We start from the raw sequence: 22,782 nt of genomic DNA, 5'->3' as shown, positions 1-22,782 counted from the left end.
CCTGTTGGTAAATTTACAGATAAAAGCATGAGCTTAGGATTCATTCCATTAGATTGTCCCGTTTGCCGTATTATCACAATACAGTAGGATAACAAAATTCCGCAAATCCAGCAGTGGTGAATTGCGATAAGGAAAGCGAAACACGTTTTACAAGCCCTGGATTTTAAATGGATAGGCACTTTGAATGAAAAGTAAGAACTAAAACCTAACGTTTAAGAGAGGGAAATTAAGTCTTGCGTTTTTCATGTTATCAATCGTGATTACAACTGTCACCGGAAACCACTATCAGTATGAGGGCGCAATAATCGCGCTGCTGGCAACATGGCTGGGATTGTTGGATGCGCGAGTGGCAGTAAAGATGAGTCAAGTTGGTTACCGTGTAGCATACTGAAAGTTGCGATGCATGGAGTTATGCTTTGTGTTCGAGTTGTGTCGAATCCTATTTCGTCACAGTGTATGCTGAAGGATCCGCGTAAGGTATGTAACATGTACGATCTGGGATGGATAACACCTGCTGCGCGCTTCTATCACGATGTTCATGGGTCGAAATTACAATAATATGTCGAACATGTAGGTGGTATTCTGTTAACCACCAGCTGAGGAAGTTCATCTACAGTGACAAGCAGTGTTTTAGTTACGTTATGGCAGTGACTGGTTACTTGTGATCAGAATTTAGCATATTCCATATAACTACCCTCGTCTCGTGAACTAGGTTTTATACTTTGACACACTGCTTACATTCACTTCATAAACATCGTGAACATAGTACAGGCACGCGTATATAAAAAATGTGTGTTGCAGGGGTCTCAACTCGCCGCATGCCACACGCGTACATTTTTTATATAATGTCACATTATATTATGAAAAATACCGGTAGTTACCAGAAATAAAAAGAATACACGTCCATTTTATTTGGAAGTAACTATCTCTGTGAGCAAGTGTTCAGCTTAATGAGAAATGTCAATTAAGAACTAGGATGAGTGATGAACACTTCGAGGGATCCTGCAAATAACAACAAAAATTAATCCAAATATTGAAACATTAATTGAGCAAAAGTATTGTCATACAGGTCATTAATGACCGATTTTGTTGAATAAAACTATTGAGTAATACGTAAACATGAATAGTTATTTCACACTGACAGCTAACGTAACTGTACACGAAAAATACCCCTTGTAACTGCAACCAGGGACACTTGTATGACATCAACATGTTAGTAAGGTACATCACTCATACTGCAAAATGGCATTAACCATATATAGTCAAAATAAAAAGTTCACAAAAGAAACGTTTACATTCAAAACTACATTGCATAAATGACTAAGAATATGCAAACCTATTCGACATTTTAATAAATTTCCATAGAGTTTCATTAAATTGGCCCGCGAATCGATAAAATTCCCGTTCATGTAATCCGTACTTCAGCTTATCATTTTCAGATGCATGGATTAGACCATCCAAGATTTGTTCCACCATCGGGGAATATAATTTATAAATGGATCCTATATTTTTCTGGGTTTACCAGATCGTCCGTTTCCTCTTGGTATATTATTATTATTATTATTATTATTATCTAGTGTTCTATCTGACGACAGGTCCATTGTTCTGCCCAAAAAGAGTTCGCCAGTTTTCCCTATTCTCAGCTTCTCGTTTTAACTCCTGAAACTTCATCTTCTTTCCTTGATTAAGATCGTCCTCTTGGCATAGAGAAAATATATTGCGACGTCTCACTTTTTATTCGTTTCACACCTTCAGTGTTTATATCGCACGCATCAGCTTTCTTGTTATCGACAACGTGATGTGTGGGTGGAGTCTTAATTCTTGGAAAGTGATTGTGATTCTACAAGCAATTGAAACCGCATTCGACTTTGGAGTCGACTTCGATTAGTGTCCAGAGGCAAATGCTCTCACTATTACGTGACGCCAGTAACGGTCGCTCTGAAGCAAAGTATTTCCCTATGTACTCACCGCCATGAGAACCTGAAATCTGACACGTGAATCTACTGATGTATTGTTGTAAGGAAATTGTTCTGGTTCTCTTTTATTCGTTGCATATTGAATTCTTTTTATAGTTGTACACGAACTTCGGTACGTCCTTTTGAACGTGTGACATTTCAGAGTTTTGTATTTATACGTCACTTGTAATTCTTCGGAAATGACGATAAAACATGAATTAAGATATTTTTAGAGATTGTAGAATTGTTTTATGACTTTGATAGTGTAGCAGAACAGGTTTATGTGACTGAAATTTTCGTGTTACTCAGCTGAATATGTCAGACTAACCACAGAGTTAATAAATTATGTATGTAATATGATCAGCCAATCCGGGATCGAATACAACATTTAAAAATGTACTTATGTAGGACCTACGAACATAAAACACGTTCACGACAAGCATATACAGAGATATCGCAATTTTTAACGAAATTACCGCATTTCTGGATACATATTTTGACGTAATAAGCGATATAAATGAAGTTCGTTCGATTGTGTTCTGTTCTTGTCTTATAATTTCGAGTGAATTCTGTTAGTCATCTTTTAAACTTGTAACTTCGTAAGCCAGGAGTTTTAAACTGTGTTTTTGGGCTATATATAATGAAGACATTGAACCTTTGGAGTCCATGGTAACGGTTAAGAATCTCAAAAACTTTCCTATGTTACTGCAGCTTGAAAGAACGTTCCTCAGACCGTCTCACCCACGTCCTTTAACTTCCAGGCCACGTGATCAGAGATGGTTAAACCACTCAAGTGCAATTCTACATGCTTTGTTACCAAGTAGACTACGTATTCATGTCTCAACCACGATGCAGGGACAGAATCATAGTCGTTCTGACGAATCCTTCGGAAATGTGGCAGAATTAGTACTTATGAAGAACATAAAAATGTAATTATGAATTTCAGAAGTAATTTATTTTATTCGAATTTTCTATCAGAGTGTGTAGACGGCCCAGGACCGCAAGACCATAGAATACGACAGTGCAAAGTCAGATTTTTTATGCTCGTAATGACGCGAACTGCACAACGAGTAGGACCTGAAATCTACCGTCGCGTGACGTAACACGTGACCTATTTGATCGTAGAGCGTGAACGGGCTTGCTTTTTTTTTTTAATGTTGGAGTGATATTTTGCGCTGTGACTTCGGTTACTGAATTGCAAAGTTCATTATAACGGTTCTCAAGCGGGTGTTTATCCTGGACGTATTCAGTTTTAATCGTACGCTACTTTATGAGAGGAATCCAGTCATCTTTAGTGCGGTAGCAAGCGCATTCTGTTCGAGTTATCCAGAATGTGGAGACAAATGAAATTCCATTATTAGAACAAAATAAAGATCGCTTGTTTATTGACTGAGTGGAAAAAGTTGCCGTTACAGCCTCAAAGAATCCACAAAGACGCTATGGATTTGCCTAGTTGTTAAACTCTAAAGTAGTTGCTCTGGCTTACATCTATAGTCCCTTAATCATGGATTTAAATCGAAAATGAATAACTTTTAAAATTGTATTTTTTTCACAAAAGTCAGTTCAAAGGTGTTTCATTAACATTACCAGGTTCATAATACATACGGATATTCATATTAAAGATTCGATAGATGCAATTCGGTCAGCATGAAAACAGAAAGGGCTTCCATGTGTATCGGGGCCCAGGGATGACCGAGTTCCCCTGCGCAATAATGCCTGTGTTTCTAAGTTACCTCTGTATTTGAAGGGAGTGGACTGAATTTTAGGACTCGTGCGACACGCCATTCATCGATTATTTATTCGCATTTGAGTGTCATTAAGGCACACATGCCGCAGGTTGTGTTTCCAGAAATGGCAACTGAAGGAACTTCTTCACCCTGAGTCCAACCATTCTCAGGAGAAGCCTCATAAGACAAAAGCTCTCGACTCTTTCAAGCCGAACCGTCAAAATAATAATAATTCAGCCCGTACCTCAAAGAAAACCATATTCGACCGTTACAAATATCAACTGGTTGACGCTGTTTATTATGAGAATTGCATTAAACTCGTAAATACACTTTATGGGCAGAATGCAAAGTAAATTGAAGCAGGTGGTACATATAAATACCGTTCGGTTTTAAATAAAAGGTTATATGAGCATGGTGCAGTGATGGCTGTGGTGGGAAACCCCATTACCAGCATAAGAACATGCCTCAGGTCATCTCGTCCTCGTGTATTGCCTGCCTGCCCAGGTTCTGTAGCCGGGTCTCGCTGTCGGTCGAGAGAACAGGGCACGTGATAGCAAGGTTCTGAGCATTTAATGGTTACGAAGGCAGGAGAAAAGGTGCCCGCTTTCTCCTTACGTTAGACGGCGGCTCTTGATCCGTGTGGTAAGCAAAGGTAGTTTCAGTTCTCTGTAAATGTATTATAACTTCTTTTTACCGAAGGATTTAATACTGCGTTTAAGTTGTGCTCGTCGACTCAGGATTGTGTTTAGTGATGGCGTTCGTGTTGGCCGGGAAGATGGTTTGTTGGCCGCGTAGTGTTTCGTTGATTGTAATTGGGTATTTTTGGTTACTTACAATTGTTGATCAGTGATCAGTTGTTTGTGGTTGGTTTCTTGGTGAGTTTATGTTCATTAGTTTTTAAATTGGTTAATTATTCTTATGTGTTAATGGAAGATGTACTTATTTTTGACGGCTATACTTTAATTTCATGTTTATTGGATGAGAAGGTGACACTGAAATGGATCTTCTTAGAGTAATAGGACGTGAGTATTAAATGGATTTTATTGGATTGACGAAAGTTCTCTGGTGAATACTGTAACAGCGAACTGGAAGAAGGAAGACACTTCCTCCAGCGATTTTTGAACCGGTTTGTTGATTTTTATGAAAACTTGATGTAGAGGTCATGCCACTAGATAACATTTTTGTAATAACTTATCTTCATCATGGGAAATTTTCAGCTGGGAGTAACATCACATCATTAGAAATAAATGTAAGAGGTTGGCAGTGTTTGTGGTTACGATAACTTTCACCTTTTTAAGGCATTTTTGCAAAAGGGTGAAAAGAACTGCATGCCAGCCAAGAAGAAATTGAACTTTACAACAGTAGAGGAAAAGACGTAAATACGGAATACCATTTTATAAAAAATGAGCAACACATTTATTTAAAGAGATGACGTGTTTCTACTCAGATGCCTAGAAAATACTTTAAAACACGAGGACGGCGTCCTTACACGTTCATTTTAAATCTGCGTTGTTGAATAAAATAAGAAATCAGTGTGACGCCAGCTCGAAACTTTGTAGTTGAGTACCAAACAATAGAAGCCACGAAATTTGCAAATCAAAGTTTCATACATTTGTTGTTGTTCAATTGATTGTTTATAGAGAAATACCGGAATAATAGGCCTACCTTTCAAACCCTTTCTGAACGTTTACGTATAATCATTATCATTAACAAAATTCTGGTTAGAAAACTTGAAGTAAAGAGATCACTCGGAAGACCTAGACTTAGGTGGAATAATAGTTAGTAGGATCTTAAGGAAATATGTCGTGTGTTCACTGGGTCCACCTGCCTCAGGATAGAGATTGGAGGCGGGCTGTAGTTGACACGGCAATGAACAGGATGTACGAGGTGCGATCGGAAAGTTTCAAGACTGCGCCTATAAAAACCCGTACACTTATCTCAGGTATTCATCCATTACCCTCGAAGTAGTTCCCCTGGGAGTGAACACAACGATCCCAGCGCCGCTGCCAAGCCTGGAAGCATCCCTGGAAATCTTTCTTTGTCAGCCTGTCAAGCACCATCTGCGATTCTGGCTGAATCTCTTCTATCGTCTCAAATCCCCTTCCCTTTAGCTGAATTTTCATCTTTGAGAAGAGGAAGAAGTCACACGGCGAATAAGGAGGGTGCGGGATGACGGCCATAGTGTTTGAGGCCAAAAACTGCCGAACTTTGAGGGCGGTGTGCGCTGGCGCGTTGTCATGATGCATCGCATGTGGAGTTCTTCCTTTAGAATCAGCTGACAGGTCCCATAGCCTATCCCAACAATGTCGCACAAGTCGTTGATGGTACGACGTCGATCTTCGTGAATGGCCTGCCGAATCTTCGTAACATTTTCGGGAGTTGTGCTCGAAGATGGTCGTCCAGAACGCTCGTCATCATCGACAGAGGTTCGGCCATTTTTAAAACGTGAATGCCACACAAAAGTTTGTGCACGACCCATTGCGGACTCCCCAAATGCTTGCTTTAGCATTTCATAGGTTTCCGTAGCCGTTTTGGCGAGTCTTTGGCAAAATTTGATTTGTTCATGAAAATCCGCCATTCCGAAATCGCAGGAGGGTCGGTGTGATGCACTACCAAAACGCCCGTAACTAAGAAACAAATGCTAATTCGATGATGCCGGCTGGCACACTGATTCACTATGAATGTAGGCCGCACCCCCTAGCGGCAGAAGCTCGTACTACATCCGGTTCGCCCTCTATTGACACAGTCTTGAAACTTTCCGATCGTACCTCGTAGTTGAGTACCAAACAATAGAAGCCACGAAATTTGTATATCAAAGTTTTATACATTTGTTGTTGTTGTTCAATTGATTGTTTATAGAGAAATACTGGAATAATAGGCCTACCTTTCAAACCCTTTCTGAACGTTTACGTATAATCATTGTCATTAACAAAATTCTGGTTAGAAAACTTGAAGTAAAGAGATCACTCGGAAGACCTAGACTTAGGTGGAATAATAGTTAGTAGGATCGTAAGGAAATATGTCGTGTGTTCACTGGGTCCACCTGCCTCAGGATAGAGATTGGAGGCGGGCTGTAGTTGACACGGCAATGAACAGGATGTATGGTTCTCACAGCGGTGTGTACGAAGATGGCTGTCTTCTGGGGTCTACCGCCGTATACTCTGGTAGAAGTACAACCCAGAAGATGGCCATCTTCACGGTAAAGAATCTTGGCATTCCGTGAAAGACGGAGATTGTCTTGCTGAGCGAAAATGGTCCTCGTTAATTTTATCGTAGTTAAGAAATTAACTAAAGCGGGAGGAAGCTGGGGTCGACGGAAGTCAGTCATGTTTTTGTCTCATTTCTTGCCCCTGATAGTGACACTGACATTCATAGCTGTTTATCCTCAGGCTATGTGCTAATTGCTCTCGAAGTAAACTGGAATTCCATCTGTCTGTGCGAATGTAATTATAATGTGTCATTTGGTTGCGCCCAAGGGCGTTTGCCGTGGCATCCTGCTATATAGTGACGAATATAACGCCATTAGGTGTTATTCCTTGATGCAGTTCGTAAATTTTGCTCAAATGTTGTTTGTGGCCAGCCTTTAATCCATCGCACGTTTCATATTTTCTCGATTATGTACAATTTACTGCAGGGGTTCTCAATACGTGGCCAGCAGACTACATGCGGCCGTCCGATGAGGTTCGTGCGAACTTCGTACATTTTTATAAGACCTACTTTGTTAATATTTTTGATTTAAAGCATTTCACTGACATCAGAGAACACGTTTTGTTAATTAGGTTTACTGTAGCAGTTGTTCATCTTAATAAAAAAACATTAAGAACTAGGATATGACTTAATGATGAACGGTGTGAGTGATTGATTTGAGTTTCAGCGGAATAAATTGGGGTCCTTTTGAAAGAGAATCTTAATCAGACCCAAATTGACTAGGTTGTACGTTTTACCAAATCGCTGAAATTTTGTTTCCATAATAGGCAGTTTTAGTTCGTGGCATCCCAACAATTACTCCATTCACACACAGAAGAAGACAATGGCAAACCACTTCTGGATCATCTGCCAAGAACGTATATGAACAGGTCCCAGTCCAAGAAAAGGATGGAAGGATCCTGTTCATATGGACCTGTCGTCAGACAGAACACTACAAATAAAAAATAAATAGGCTAATGCCGTAATTTGGAACGGAGTTGTGTGTGTCAGGTGGTGACAGATCGGTCAACAATATAAATCCGCGGATGGGAGCAGAATCACATAGCATTGTTGCAGACGCTTGAATTTTGAACGAATAACGAATATTTAGAAGTCAACAAAAAATATTTCGATTTTAGACTTTATATAGTTTACAGTTTCAACTGAATGTTTTACGTAATTTGCAAGAGCTGTTAATAAATGTGATAAATAATTAACAAGTGACTTTGTAAATTAATAATTTTAATTTTTTTTACAAATGCGGTACATTTTTAATAATTCTACAATGATTTGGATAAAATACCATCATATTTACCGCCTTCTTTGAGAATCACACATAGTCGCCATGTACTATTCATGATCAGCAGTTAATTTAGTTTGCCATAAGATCTACAGGTATACAAATTCGCCCACTTTGCAGTACGTACAGGTATGGTATATACTCTTGTCGTCCGCGAAGTCATACAAAATGTACACGCGTACGTACCTTCAAGGTCCCCAGTCTTGTACCGTTTCCTCGAACTAGGTTGATAAGTTTGTAGTGGTTGACGTTATTTCACAGTTAGCCTACATTTTATTCTGAAGTTGCAAAATTTGTGTCATGCAAGAGACGTTGTCCCATTAAAACGTTACGTATCCGGCTCTGCCGGTTTCACAATTGCGACTTAAAAAAGATTTCTACGAAATTGTAAGTCATTTTTATAGGCGTCTTGCTGTCTAATTAGCTATCGCCCTCAAATAAGCATGTGAAGATATATTCTAATAATTTGGGCCTATGTATCGCGTAGATGTATTGTTACTTTCCGTTTAACACAGGATTGATACTAAAATTTGCGCATTTAGAGAGAATATCCCTCATCGGACTTGATATTAATTCGTGGCAGATACAGATAAATTGTTGACGCAGATGTTCGCACAGATTACAGATCAAACCACGTTTTATGTTTCAGTATAATGCAAGAGCATCCACGAGAAAATGCTGTCACGCGCAGATTCCACTGAAACACTGCGATTCCGCGATATTTCCGTTTTTGAATACGAAGGAATAATTTTAATACAATGTTAATTTGATCGCTAGTGCAGGCTTTTACATCGCAACAGTCTTTCGGCTCCCCGTCCAAAACAGGGCACTAGGGGACGGAGAAGGGGGCAAGGAATCGTGTCTTATGCTTCAATTTAATTTACAATGTATCCAAGTATTCGAGTACCTATTTTTTCTTCTTTTGTCATACGTAATACTGACATTGGCGTAGTATTTTCTAATGTGGAAACTGAGTAAAACCGCGAAAACTTCAAAACAGTTATTTCCTAAGCCGAGGTTCGAACCGGGTGCAACTTAACATCGCCCTGATGATGGCGGCAGTGAGCACCTCTGAAACATTGGTCCGTTTCTGCATGCAAGAGCAGTGTACTTTTCCTTACTTCTTGCTATTTTCGTATTAGTGGCGACGGCTGGGATTGAACCAGGCACCTTTAAATACTGGTTCAGTAAGGTAACCGCTAGACTAGGTGGCCGACTTCCACCAGATACGCTGCAAGTGTTTTGCAACCCAAAAGACCACAATTTGTACACTCACTGCGTGGAAACCTCAAATTCCTTATGAAATAAAATTTGATTTGGTGTTCGTTGGAGTACTAAATCCAAATTTTTAATTTTAAGACAGTTTTTGGCATTTCCACATGGATTTTGATATGAGATACAAAAAATCCACTGTTAAAAGCATTCTTTATCGCGGTGTTTCATATCTTATAATAGTATTTGGACCCTAGAAGGAAAATAACCCATTTTACCATCCTTTAAGATACAACGAGACGAACCACTGCAGTAGTAAACCTATTACTTAAAACGATTCGATCTTTAATCAGATACGTGACACCTCTAATCAATGTCGCGAGCGTTGACTACAGTGGAATGTGGGTCATGGATTAAAGTACAAAAAACATTGTAGACTGTTTTGTAATATTTGACGTTATGGTATTCGGGCGTTTTCATCGGTGAAGCCACTGCAGTCTGAGAGCCGAAGTTATCTTGACGGACACCTTGGATGTTGCGTGCCATGAGGTTTGCTTGACTTTACTAGTCGCCGTCAATATTGACGATGGAGGGCGTATTGATAGAGCATTGCATAATATTAAATTCAAGGGTCTTCAGGTACTTCCTGCTTTTGTAGCAACGTTGCCAGATCTGTATGCTGTAGCCCGACCACTTTGCAAGCTAAATGAAAATAAATAAATAAAAATAAATCCTATCGCTTGTTGACTCAACTTGCGTCAGAACTGACTATCTCTTGGGTCCGAAAAGTCATCGCGACTCATCTCCGATGTAAAGATTGTATATTTCGCATTGAATCACAGAGAATTGACATCTGCGCTGCTAATACTAACCAGAAGTTGAATTTGAGGTTCTCGTGGCGGAGTGCTGACACAACCGTCTTTTCTGCGTTGTAGTCTGGTAGAAGTTTACCGACGTTTCAGGGGTCATCATCTTATGATGGAGGCAGGAAGGACCTCTGAAATGTTTGTTAACTCCTACCAGACTACACGGCGCTACAACCCAGAAGACAGCCATCTTCAGACTCACCGCGTTGAAAACCTAAGCTTCAAAAAGTATAATAAAGTGTAAAATAATGAAATTGAGGAATTTGAACCAGATACTAAACTTCGGTCTAAACATAATCATGCTGTGTTTTGATTCGTTCATCAGTATCTCAAGTACCGATGTCTCTGCTTCTGCCGAACACTTAAAAAATGTAGCATATGTAGTGTTAAGCTCGAAATGGTAAGTCGGAAAGCTAAGTGTTACTTTCCCTGAGAGATCTCAATTTCGTAACGAGATTTGACTGTTATTGTCCCTTGAAACTTGGTTGTTCGTCTCTACTGTACCCCCAAACACATGTAAAGGGATCTGTTTTTGATTCAGACAGTTAAGAATTATGTTTTTTCTTTTTCCGTCACGTCGTCGGTAACTTTCTCATCTTCATACGAGGTCCATTAAAATTTCACAGGGTCATGTTAAAGTGGACTTGTCTGTGAGACGCCAGTCTTGTCTCTCCGTGGTACGCTTTCGTTGAATGAAATTCAAAAGCACACAGACCATTACTGACAAATCCAACCCACAATCGGTTTGATCTCTTCTCTTTCCCGTACGAAATGTACATTACTCTCCGGTAGGGAAAACATTCCTCTCGTTAAAGTTGTCGTTTGGCTTTGTCAAACCATATTAGTATTGCCCGTTTAGAAAGTGTACGCCGATGACCATGCCCAATTTTCAGTTATTAATGTGCGTGTTTAGTTGTGTTTGTTTACTGTTGAGATTTCAGGTTCTCACGGCGAGTATGAAGATGGTCGTGTTTTTTGATGTAGTCTCTCAGAATATGGTCGAAAATGCAGATAATGTAGTAAGCCCCTCTGAAATATCTTTCAATTTCTTCCAGACACCAGAACACCGTTTCTCAAAATCACTTGAACAATTTTACGTTCTGAAAGACCAACTGAACAGAATCTATATCGCATACTTTCACTCTCATATACACTTTCTCCCTAGCGACTTTCACTGTCGTAATACACAAGGTCGCGTTATGAAGTAGGCCACTCGTCATTTGTAGTGAAGAGTCCACTTTCCGGAAGAGTTAGGGGCCCACTTCTGGTGATCCAGGAAAGGGCGATTTTGCGGATCTGTTTGCCCTTTATAAATTTTGGTTTGCGAATGTAGCCACACTTGATACCATGGTGAACGCAAACAATTGTGATGCTTTTATTTCACTGAATATTTACCGTTCCGAAAAATGTTCAGATAAAACTTACAGAACGCGATTACAGTCTCCTCGCGGTCTAGGACTGTGGATTTTGATCTCTCGAACATTCGCAGTGACGTGTTTTGTTATCTTGTGTATGTAGAGGCCCTGCATACACTAAGAATGACACAAGGCCCATAAATACAAACTGCACACTGGGCTTTAAAGAGTAAATTCTCTTGTTCGCAGGAGTGATGCCGTCTCTTACGCTCTTCGGCCGCAAATGGTTGGTGGCGTCGGACGACTTAGTGTTCCCCGGGATCTTCGAGTTTGTCTTCAGGTTTATATGGTGAGTGACGCAGCCCAGAGCAGTAGATTATCACTTAACTGGTCCCCTTTCTTTATGTAACCCGAAGATGAATCAACATGTTTATAAATGCCCCTTGCAATTAGTAAAAATTTCCAAGTTCCTCATTACGCAGTTTTCTCCTGTCGTTTGTCATTTCGTGTCTCATACTTTCAAATACTCGTCTTCCTCATCTTTTCTTTATATATATTGTTGGTCATTGTACTGGTTCTGAATTTGAAGTACAGAAACAGGGAAAAACAGTTATGCGTAAGTTTTTAAATCGTCCGCCAATTTATGGACATTCTGCATATGTGCTTTAGAGAAGTGAGGCTCAGGGAGAATGGGTACAATTACATATCGCGGAGATTTACAGTTATAATACTTCGCCTGAAATTCCGCTGCCTATATGGAACTTCTCCATTAATTTCATGAAAAATTTCGGAAGGTCCCTGGAAATCCTTTGGTGCAATCGAGACCTCGGACTACTGCAATATTTTCGATATGTAGTTGAGACAAATCAAGTAGGTACTGCCCCCGAAATGTGGAGACTCTATACAACGACTGTGTTTGTTCCAGGCTGATTCTGCTCTCTTTGGCGTGTGCCCGCTACTTCCCACACACGTGGTTTTGTTCTGAAGGGGGCGTCTTTGTGCGTGTGTACATGATAGGCGTGTTGACTATCCTCGCTTGCAATATTGTCCTTTTGGTTCCACTGGTGAACAGGAGCGCCCAGGGTGCCATCTTGGACACAGCAGCAAGGCGTGTGGTTGCCCCAATTCTAACAGTAAAGTACGTTTTATGTATCTTCATCTTCACTCATGTCTGATTGAGTTATTTAGACGAACTTCAAAGCGGTTAACTGACAAATGATTTTCTGTGTTTTGTGCTGAGCGGTTGGTTGCCTTGTTAGCAACGCGTAGTTGCTCATTGCTGTTATGTCGTGTAATTCCAGGATTCTGCTGCTTCTCCCAGAGGTTGGCTGGAACATCATGGGGACGATTTGGATGTTTGGGCATTCTGTGCAGTGCAGCAGCGAGCATTTCACCAGGACTGTCACAGAAGGTAGGGGTTGTTCTGCCTCTTATCTGTTACAGAAACGAAACTTACCTTGATTCAGGTTTCAAATTATGTATTTATCATTTAGATCAATATATGAAGTTACTGTTCTGTAGTTCCATCGACTTCCCCACCAGAAAGTTGTATGCATCTCGTGCCTCTCCCACTTGAGCTGACTGTCTGGGGATTTTTGTAGGGCTGGTGCTGTTCAACTGGGTGCTTCTGGCGCTAACGCTGTTCGGTCTTGCCGTCGTCTTTGATCCTCTGGGCTCCACGCACTTCAACGAGCAGGAGTTGACGCTGGAGACGCTGCGGCACCGCAGATTAACACGTCTCTGGATGCGGCGACTGAAATGGACCTTTTGCTGGATGCGGCGGGACGAACATGGCAAGGACGCCTTCCTCCACATGGCGAGTAAGTACAGAGTACCTCAGTGACCCCAAGAGCTACTGGTAGGGCCTCCCTAGCCAGATTGGTCGAGGGGGAGAGGTCGGACTAAGACAGGTACTCTGGTCCTCCAGGTTAGGGGTTGGTCGCAAGGCTAACAACCTTGCACCGTAAAAAGGAAGATGTTTCGAAACCTCGATCAAAGCCTCGGACAGATGGACCTAACAGAGGACCGAATGGAAGAGGAGAATTGAGGAGGCCGTGGACTGAATATGGACCAGAGAGCCATAGAAGAAGATCCTGTAATTTTGTTGGAAGTAATGTGGAAAACCATGAAAAAATCTCAAAATAGCTGGTATGCAGTCTGAGATTTGAACTGGAGACCCTTCAAGGACTAAGCAGTTTATTGCCAATCGGCCATTCTGTTTTGGCCTTAACTATATCCTTACCTTGCAAGTAAATAATTTTGTTTACATCTGACTGCAGCCTGCAGCTGTCAAAGTATGTCAATGTGTGAACTTTCTGACAGTAATAAAGTGTGCATCTCTCATGCGGTCAAGCAGACATCTGTATTTGAAGTGTACACAATCCTGACACCTGTTCAGTGTGGATAGCTGAAGCAAATTTCTGCATTTTGTCTCTGTAACTTTCTACAAACACTCTAATCCTTTTAAAGCGAACGTTGCGCTAGTGGAGAAACTCGGTCCTTTTAAACCTAGTTGTGGGTAATGTGGCCAGCAATTGCAGGCCCACTGTTTAAGAGATCCTGAGGTCGATTTCAACCGTTGCCACTAATATTAAAATAAAACAAAATCAATATGATTATAATAAAGTCACCTGAAGGTGAAAGTGGGACAATGTGTCGAGACATGCAGATACACAAAAAACAATCTCCAGTGCCCAAACTAATTAATCTTAAACTGAATCGCCTAATGATTGTTGGTATTATCGCTTTGAAGCTGAAGCTGATCTCAATAATTTAATAATTCATTTCTCACCCTAATGAAAACAATGCATCTACATTACACAAAGATAAACTGATTAATGTTGTCTAAGAAAATAATACCTGTTTACTCTGAGATCATATGAAATCCACAGATATGCTCTGTCAGCAAAACATGGTTATTTAATTTTTTGCATGCAGTATTTAGAATTACCATTGGGCTTTGAATCATCAGTTATTTATGCGGCTCATCTTTCCAGTGTCACTCTGGTCTCCCTCTTACTTTTAGCTCTACAGGTTTATAATTTCTAAACCCAGTTGTATCCTCTCCTTGCAGATTTTTTCAGCTCACTCTTTCGAGGAACTGACATGGTGCCCTCTGACTATGTGGCCGGCTTCATCCTGATGAGGGTCCTGCAGAAGCGCAAGACCAGGGAGATGCGAAGACTTGAGCTTCTGGACCAGCAGCCTCAGTACATACAAGGTAAGATTTACTGTACCAGAACTCATTCAATTATTTATCTCCGCATATACATTAATTTATTTTTAAGTACACATTATTGTATTTAATTACTATACTTCGATTTTTCATGGTTTTCCTTAGTCTGTATAAGCAAGTAGTACCTTAAGTTAGGTCATTGCCACTTACTTCCAAATTCTGCCCAATTCCTTATTGACTAATCATCCTACCATTTGAAAGTGTATAAACTGATCTATTGAATATGTCATTAATAAAATCAGCCAATAATAAGAGTGGTTACATGCAGAAAGAAGGGATTTCTCTCTTCATCCCCACTTTGCCTGTCATCCAATCCAGTTGATACTGTGGTACCAGGGTAATGCTGACCACTCACCTCTGACTAGTACCGAGTTTGAGACTTTATGGAGATTTATCTTCACTTCACGTGTACGCCTCTGTGGCATTGCACAGGGATAATAATTATTTAATATATTTTGTGTTTATGCACGTGGCACACAGATGTGCGAACGGTGATGGCAGATGCGCCGGATTGGATGTCACTGGAGCTAGCACATCACTTCCTGAAACTGGCTATTGCTGCCTACACATGGCCATTTGTGATGTATCGGTATCCGTTCAGTGGGTTGGTTAAGCTTACAGGTAACATGACTTGCTGCTCTTGCTTAAGGTGAGTTCCATTAGGCATTGTGCATATGGGATTGATATAGTTGAGTCTGTGTAGTGACTAGGTTCCAAGCTGAATGAACAGGGTTCAATTTCCAGCAGGAACAGGATTTTTTTTTCTATGTGATGGGGCAGAGTAGTCACATTTCACCTCTCCTCACCTCCCTTATCTCACAATTGGATCATAGGGAATTATTGAGAAGTAAAGTAAGTAACAAGTCACCCTCGATGGTTTAGTGGTAGCATGCTTGCCACTGGACCCAAGGTTTACAGGTTCAAACCTGGCCAAGGTTGATGGATTTGTAAGGGCGATAAAAATCTGTAGCTTGACTTCCTTCGGAGGGGAAGTAAAGCCAGTGGTCCTGTGTCATAAATTTACGGCATGTGAAAGAACCTTATGAGCATGAATGAGATGTTTTGTAAGCAAAATTGAACTCCCATTTCTCGCCCATATCTTTGGTAGAGGTCTTGCGATGGGCTGATCAAGATATTTATAAACAATGCAGATGAAATTGTAAAGACTATGTTTAAAGAATAATAGACAAAACAAAACATTTTAAAAACCAATCTTGAGAAAGCCATCTTAGATAAATTGAAAGATTCTGTTTTGTGATACTCTAAATTATATACCAGCTGGGTCTGATAATGGGAAATATGATAACTATTTACAAAACTTTCTAGTTTTTTACATCATTCCACAGAACCCAATGGATGTTTCAGATCGAAGTCGATGATGGTACAGGAGGACAATTGCTGCTTCTGCAATCTTGCAGGCATCAGGTACCTGTCCATGGTTGCTGACGACGATATTCTGTTTGCTTCGTTCCGGAACCGCATATTTGAGGTGAGGGTGTAACTCCTATCCTTCACCATCATTAATTAGTAGGTTAATATTTAATAAGCCCTGTTATTGTAATAGAGGAACATATTTTGGTTCAGCCTATCTCATCTTCTTTCTCCTAAGACATTTTCATTGTATGTGGGGACAATTAAGCCTGTTCATAACTAACCTAAGCAAAAGCACCTACCTGACATGTTTGCAGATGCCGTACTATTTGGTGGCTGACCATAAGACTGGCAGTATTGTTCTTGTGATTCGTGGATCCATATCTATGCGTGATATTTTCACCGATCTTAATGCAGGTGCAGAGAAGTTTGAGGCTGAAGGACTTCCACCAAACAGTATGGTGAGTGTCGTTATACTCATAATTGTCACTGGTCTAGTGAATATATGTTATGTGAGTGTTTATAAAAAAAATAATATCACTCGAATCTGTATTTTTACCAGCTAAATGTCTGACTCCGTTTTCACTTAATTTCATATTGTTTCAAGTACATTATAATAATAGACACTGTTTAGTGAGTCTTGCATATATCATTCTATATCTTTTATGTGGTGTATTCCATCTATTTGAAGTTTTATGTAAAATATGCAGATTTAAGGATAAAGATGGAGATCTAATTAAATTGAAAGACTTACAGAATCTGATGCACATTTTAATGTTTGAATTAGAGAGAGAGATGGAAATGGGATTTCCACATACCTAAAATAATTAACTTCCATCAGATGCCCAGTAGCTTGAACTCTTTACCCAGAAATGTACTTAGAATCTTCAAAATCACTTTTCTTTTCTCTATCTGCTTTCTTCTTATAATTGAATGTGTACTTGTGAGGTCATGTCTGGCTGTCTGTCCAGGGTGAAATGGCAACTGTATTGTTTGCCAAAAGTAGTATTAAAAATGTTTTGTTTCAGGCTCATAGAGGAATGGTGATTGGTGCTCATTATATCAAGAGAGATCTAGAAGATCTAGATATATTGAATAAGGCTTTTGGTCTCTATCCACACTACAAACTTGCTATAACAGGTAACAGTATGCCAGTAAAACTGTGGATTTCTTAATGGCAAACATTACATAGAGTCCGTATGATTATCTTAAATGTAATGCATGATGCATTCAATTTCTTCCATAATCTTCACTGGTGCTTAATATTTGGCAATGTTCACATTTAAAATTCTGTCTAGAAGTTTGCATTTCCAGTCTGAAATGTTTTATGATTTTCCTGAGGTGTGGAAAGAGGAAGTCATTACATAAAATGTGCCCTAGTTCTGGCTAGTTTCTAAAGCAGTCAATCTGTTTGACAGAGACGTCTAGCCCTAGATAATCATATTTTCTTGTTAAAGTAATTACTGCTGGAGTAAGATTTTTACACTTTTTCAAGCTGTACTCTTTTTTTGTCCAAATAACAAGTGATTTTTTTTTGTATAGGACACAGTCTTGGGGCTGCTGTGGGCGTTCTTGTAGGCTGCTTGCTTCGCTCCAAATACCCGAATTTGAGAGTGTATGCACTGTGTCCTCCAGGTAAGAGGCATATTTTTTGTCTATGTTTAAAATACAGTAAAACCTATCAAAAATGAAACCCAGATTAAATGACAACCTATCTTTAGTGGAAAATTTCTCTGGTCCCAAAAATTCATAGTGAAGAGCAGTAAACTATCTTGATCAAATGAGAACTGTTATGAAAACTGAACATAAAATAAAAATTAATGAAAAATTAGGTTGGAATGTGTACCAGGCAGCACTGTGCTACATTCCAGAAGACAACCATCTTCTTAATGAGTTCTGCTTGAACCTATATTGTTTTCAGTTTGTAAATAAATACTTGTAAAAGGGGCCTAGCTAAAACATACGTGCTGTAAAATTTTTCAGCCGCATATGCTTGTCTTTCATATGGGGTTGACAGTGAGGAATAAGCCCTATATGTTGACTGAAGCATTGAGCTTGTATATCAGTTGTAGTCTACTGCTCGGTCATCATCTTCACTGCGATGAAAACCTCAATACTGAGATAAAACTAGTAGTGTAAAATGCAGCCAAAAGTTGGCTGAATTGACTGTTTTATCTGTCTTATATGTGGCATTGAACAGATGTGGGACCCCTATTGAATGCAAACTGTGCCGTAACAGGAGAGACTTACCAGCTCAACTGCAGAGATCTGTATCATGACTGGGAAACTGTTAAGCAAGAGCTTGGAAAAAAAGGATGTTGAGTGCATTGCTCTTAATAAACAATTTGAGTGTCTATTTCCCATTGTAGCATTATGATTTATTTATTTCTTGTAGCGGCTGTGTTAAGTCGGGAAGCAGCGCGCTACACTGAGGACTTCACATTCTCTGTGGGTGTTGGAGACGATTTTGTCATGAGGCTCAGCATCGATAGTTCCGAGGACCTGCGGACAACTCTGCTTCACGTGCTTGAGGCTTCTCACTTGCCAAAAGTAGAAGTTTATTTAATACTCTGTTAAACCTAGGAAGTGAAATGCATATCCATCAGTGATGATGCATTGTGAAACTTAGTAGCATGGTAGATTATAAACAACTCTACAGTGAAGCAGGCTTACACCTTTTTACTTTCCACTTTCTCATTAACCTGAAATGCAAAGAACTCCACTTATTTTCCAGATTTATTCTCTGTAATTTTGCATTCATCATTGGTCTTGATATTCATTTACTGCAGATAAAAATCTGTAGGTATTAAACCTAATAAACACTGTACGCCATTAAATTTCGATATACATATCATCTCAATGATTGTTTTCTGTTATAGATGAATGATTACTTTCATGCTCTGGCTGTTTAATCCCTGAAGGAAGATGCCCTTGTGGAAACAGTAGTGGCAAAGAGAAAAATAAAATTTGAGGATAAAATTTGTGTCCATGATGTACAAGTGAAAGTTATGTTTAAATCATCATTGATATTTTATAGAGACGGCATAAGGCAGTTCTGCTAAACAAAACTTAATTGTAAAGGGTCGAAGCAGGAATTCTCAGGATGATGGCTGTGGATCTTACAATATTTTTATTTGTAACACCTTGTGGGTGATCTTAGCACTAACTCTTAGTCCTCTTTCTGTGCGAATACAGTACCGGATTATGCTCAATGGGTTTGGGTATGCTATATTTGGAGTTCCAACGCGTGACCTGGAGACCACATGGAAGAGTGAATGCACTACACCACCAGCACCAGGTCATCTACCCCTGCTGTTCAGATCTCCAGAACCCACTACATGGAGTGTGAGTGATCACACTTCTCTATTGACTTCACCAGCTGCATGATTTTTTTATTGTACGAGTCTTTTACATTATTGTGTCTTACTCTGGTTCCAGGAGGTTTCTGTTCTAGAGAAGGATGTGCCAGCCCGCCGTTTCTCTCGAACTCGTCTCTTCTCACCAGGACGCATACTTCATATCACCTACAGAAAGAAGAGTGGAACAGACAAGTGAGTATTCACAAGGCCTTGTGGGCCCCAGGATTTATCTGAATCTCTTTCTTTGAAGGCCTGGTGATCTACATGCATAGATAACTTGTATTTCAAGTAACATTATCATCACTGTTCAGTATTTATAGGATTACATTTTGCTGCCTGATTTTACAGGAAGTCAGGTGCCAGAAGATCACAGTTTGTGATGCGGTGGGCAGCTGCTGAGGAGTTCATGCAGCTTGCAGTAATGCCACGCATGGTCCTTGACCACCTGCCAGAGAATGTGGAGAAGGTGCTGGAGACTATTCTGCAGGATCAGCATGAACGGGAACACCGCCTGCACCACAACTTACCATGACACCGAGATCTAGTGCAGTATTGCAATTCAACTTCATGTGAAACCTATGTGTTTCATTCTGTATATGTTTACTGAGAGTGGTTTGATCAGTATTACTGAAGCAGTCTGTGCTGCTAGTGAGATAAAGACATAAGCTTTTTAGCATCAAAGTTTATAATGGTTGTAGAGCTGGGATAGCTTAGTCAGTATAGTGACTAGGTTATGGGCCGGATGACCAAGGTTTGGTTCCCAGAAGAGCATAATTTGTATTTGCCACAACATCTAGACTGGTTTTAAGGCCCACATTACCTCATCCATTGGGTTCCAGGGTTATTACTACAGGGTAAAGTGGCATGAAACTATTGACTTCCTTCTCTCTAGTGCCAAGGTTAAGAATGTGTCAAGCTCTTCCTCCATATCGCAATGGTACTTAAACACAAAGTACAAATTTACCTTTGTCATAATAATTATATAAAATATAAGTTCAGAAACATAGGACTGAACCAGGTGGCATTGAATGGGCAATCAGCAGGGAAATGCAGACACATTGACACTTGTGGGCAACTCTGAAAGATTCTAAACCTACTCCCATGCCGTGTACACAGTATGTTTATGTTCAGCTTCAAGTCATTAAAACAGTGGGCAGTGTGTGGAATATAGTGGCTTCTAATTTGACATCTGATACACAGTTTGTTGCAAATAATAAGTTCTTATAATTAATCTTTTGCATTACACATATATATATATATACACACACACACACACACATACATATATACAGGTAACCCTCGATTTACACTGGGGATGCGTTCCTGGACGAACCGGCATAAATTGAAACTCTTTTTATAATATAAATCAATGGGAAGTCAATGACATGCGTTCCCGGCACCCAAACATTGACGACTTAAGTTCCTCAAAAACTGACTTCGCCTTATCCGTGATAGCAATTTCAGTCAAGGGAATGTTTTTTCGATTCATGTCATCCACCCATAGCAACAATAATTTCTCCATTCTTCCTGAAAGTTTACTCCTGCTATAACTCTTGCATCGCACTTACTCTTGTAGCCTTGTTTTATTTTATATGAAGTTTTCATTATGGTAGTCACAGTGGAAGGAGACAACTTCATACATCTGCACACATTACGACGGGTATCACCACCTTCTATTCTACGAATTATGTCCATCTTATCTTCTAACGCAATAGACGTACACAACTTTTTAGCAACACAGTCACTTCTCTTACCAGACATGGTGGCTCTTCTACAATTTATAAATATAAAACAGTTGCTACTGCAGAATAGTGATCGAACAACAACACAAACACGTTTAGCACACAGTTTTCAGCACATTCAATGTGTCAACAAGAAGCGAACTGAGCGCATATTTCCTTACTCCCTTATGAGGCTGAACGCAAATGACTCACCCTGAAGAGTGACCAATGCTCGCGTGACTGTTGCACAATGTTGGCGGATTTTTAGGAGATTATCTCGCAACTACTTAGCAATGAGTGCAGAGGTGACTGTATTTATAGTTTTTATTCAAAATCAGTGATGTAAGAATTACGATTTAGTATAAGAATCAGTACGGGAAACATTGTAAAACATTATAAATAATAGTAAAATATATTTTTTCCACTTTTTGACTTGCTGGTTTCGAAAACGGCGTTATTCTGAATCGGCGCAAATCGAGGGTTACCTGTACTTTCCCAAATTTCATGTCATCTTCTTTTTCACCATATCAATGGAGAGCGCTCTTCTTATGTGCCAGATCCTTTCTGGTGGAGTCATGAGATATGTTTTAAGATTTTGCCACTGTCATGACCAGAAGCTGAAGTGTGGTTCATATATAATTATTAGGCATTCTTTATATTCAGCTGAGTGTAATATGGGCAATAAAGTGGTATCCATTCATCCATCCATACATTCATTCACCCACTGAGTCATCCATTGACACCCACCCACCATCGCCATATCTGCGCGCCCATCTGTCCAAAAACACTTCTACTCTGTGCTGCATTGTACATAATGAATGCCTTCATAAATGTGCACATTTAATATGAAAGGTGTATTGAATTGAATTTTGTATTTGCTTTGTTTTGGTGCGTCATCACAAATACTCTAAAGCAATAATAGATTGTAGTCTGCAGCTTGCTTCAGCAGGACACACCACTTTCAGTATGTGCCCTGCGTACCAGCATGACAAATAATAAGTCTCATCGAGTTTTATTTATAATTATGGAAACTTTTGAATGACTGGGCTGAAAACCCACCTGTGAATCAGTCTCTGTGGCCATTATTGGACCACTGTCTCTCTAAAAGTTTTTCCAAGTTTCCTCATTGTGAAATGTATTACATATCTAAGCTGAAAGACAGAAATGTATTCAATTTTGTATGTGAATTTATTTTTGATTATTTGAAAATATATTTTTTACTGATTATAATGTTCAGCTCATATTTTTGTTGAATATCCTATGGGCTAACTAACAAACTAGCACTATACCAGTACTGTCCATCAACTCAGGAAGCCCACAATTGGATTCATTCCTTATGAATTTCAGACAAATCCATTTCATTAAAATCTTTTGGTCCTTGACAGCCATTTTATTCTTATTCCTAAATATGCATCTCAGTCTTTCATTCTTTTGCTGTATGAAAGGTTCCATTTACACATTTCATTATGTATTTCTTTACCCAACTGAGCTACCA

General features: G+C 39.6%; 1 protein-coding gene across 4 annotated transcripts; it reads left to right on the top strand.

Annotated features, from left to right (window-relative positions):
- The first annotated feature begins 314 nt into the window (after positions 1–314).
- Positions 315–22,517, top strand: LOC110834692 (diacylglycerol lipase-beta). Of its 4 annotated transcripts, none has more exons than XM_087349075.1 (15): positions 315–477; positions 11,851–11,950; positions 12,527–12,739; positions 12,903–13,012; positions 13,203–13,421; positions 14,675–14,821; positions 15,317–15,485; positions 16,202–16,325; positions 16,525–16,668; positions 17,236–17,347; positions 17,750–17,842; positions 18,603–18,757; positions 19,403–19,552; positions 19,646–19,758; positions 19,915–22,517. In XM_087349075.1, exons 2-15 carry the CDS (start codon positions 11,856–11,858, stop codon positions 20,096–20,098), a joined length of 2,028 nt encoding a protein of 675 aa, XP_087205201.1. In that variant the 5' UTR covers positions 315–477; positions 11,851–11,855; the 3' UTR covers positions 20,099–22,517. The 4 variants fall into 4 exon arrangements, with proteins under 4 accessions (XP_087205201.1, XP_087205202.1, XP_087205203.1 ...); XM_087349076.1 differs by lacking the exon at positions 315–477 and adding an exon at positions 4,193–4,324; XM_087349077.1 differs by lacking the exon at positions 315–477 and adding an exon at positions 4,206–4,334.
- The last annotated feature ends 265 nt before the right edge of the window (positions 22,518–22,782 follow it).

The sequence above is a fragment of the Zootermopsis nevadensis genome, unplaced genomic scaffold (assembly GCF_977971745.1).
Source record: "Zootermopsis nevadensis isolate Lab colony 2312 unplaced genomic scaffold, Znev_1.0 Znev_ptg000015l, whole genome shotgun sequence".
Taxonomy (NCBI): Eukaryota; Metazoa; Arthropoda; class Insecta; order Blattodea; family Termopsidae; genus Zootermopsis; species Zootermopsis nevadensis.
The sequence above is the reverse complement of the archived record's forward strand: the minus strand, read 5'-3'. Positions and strand labels throughout refer to the sequence as shown.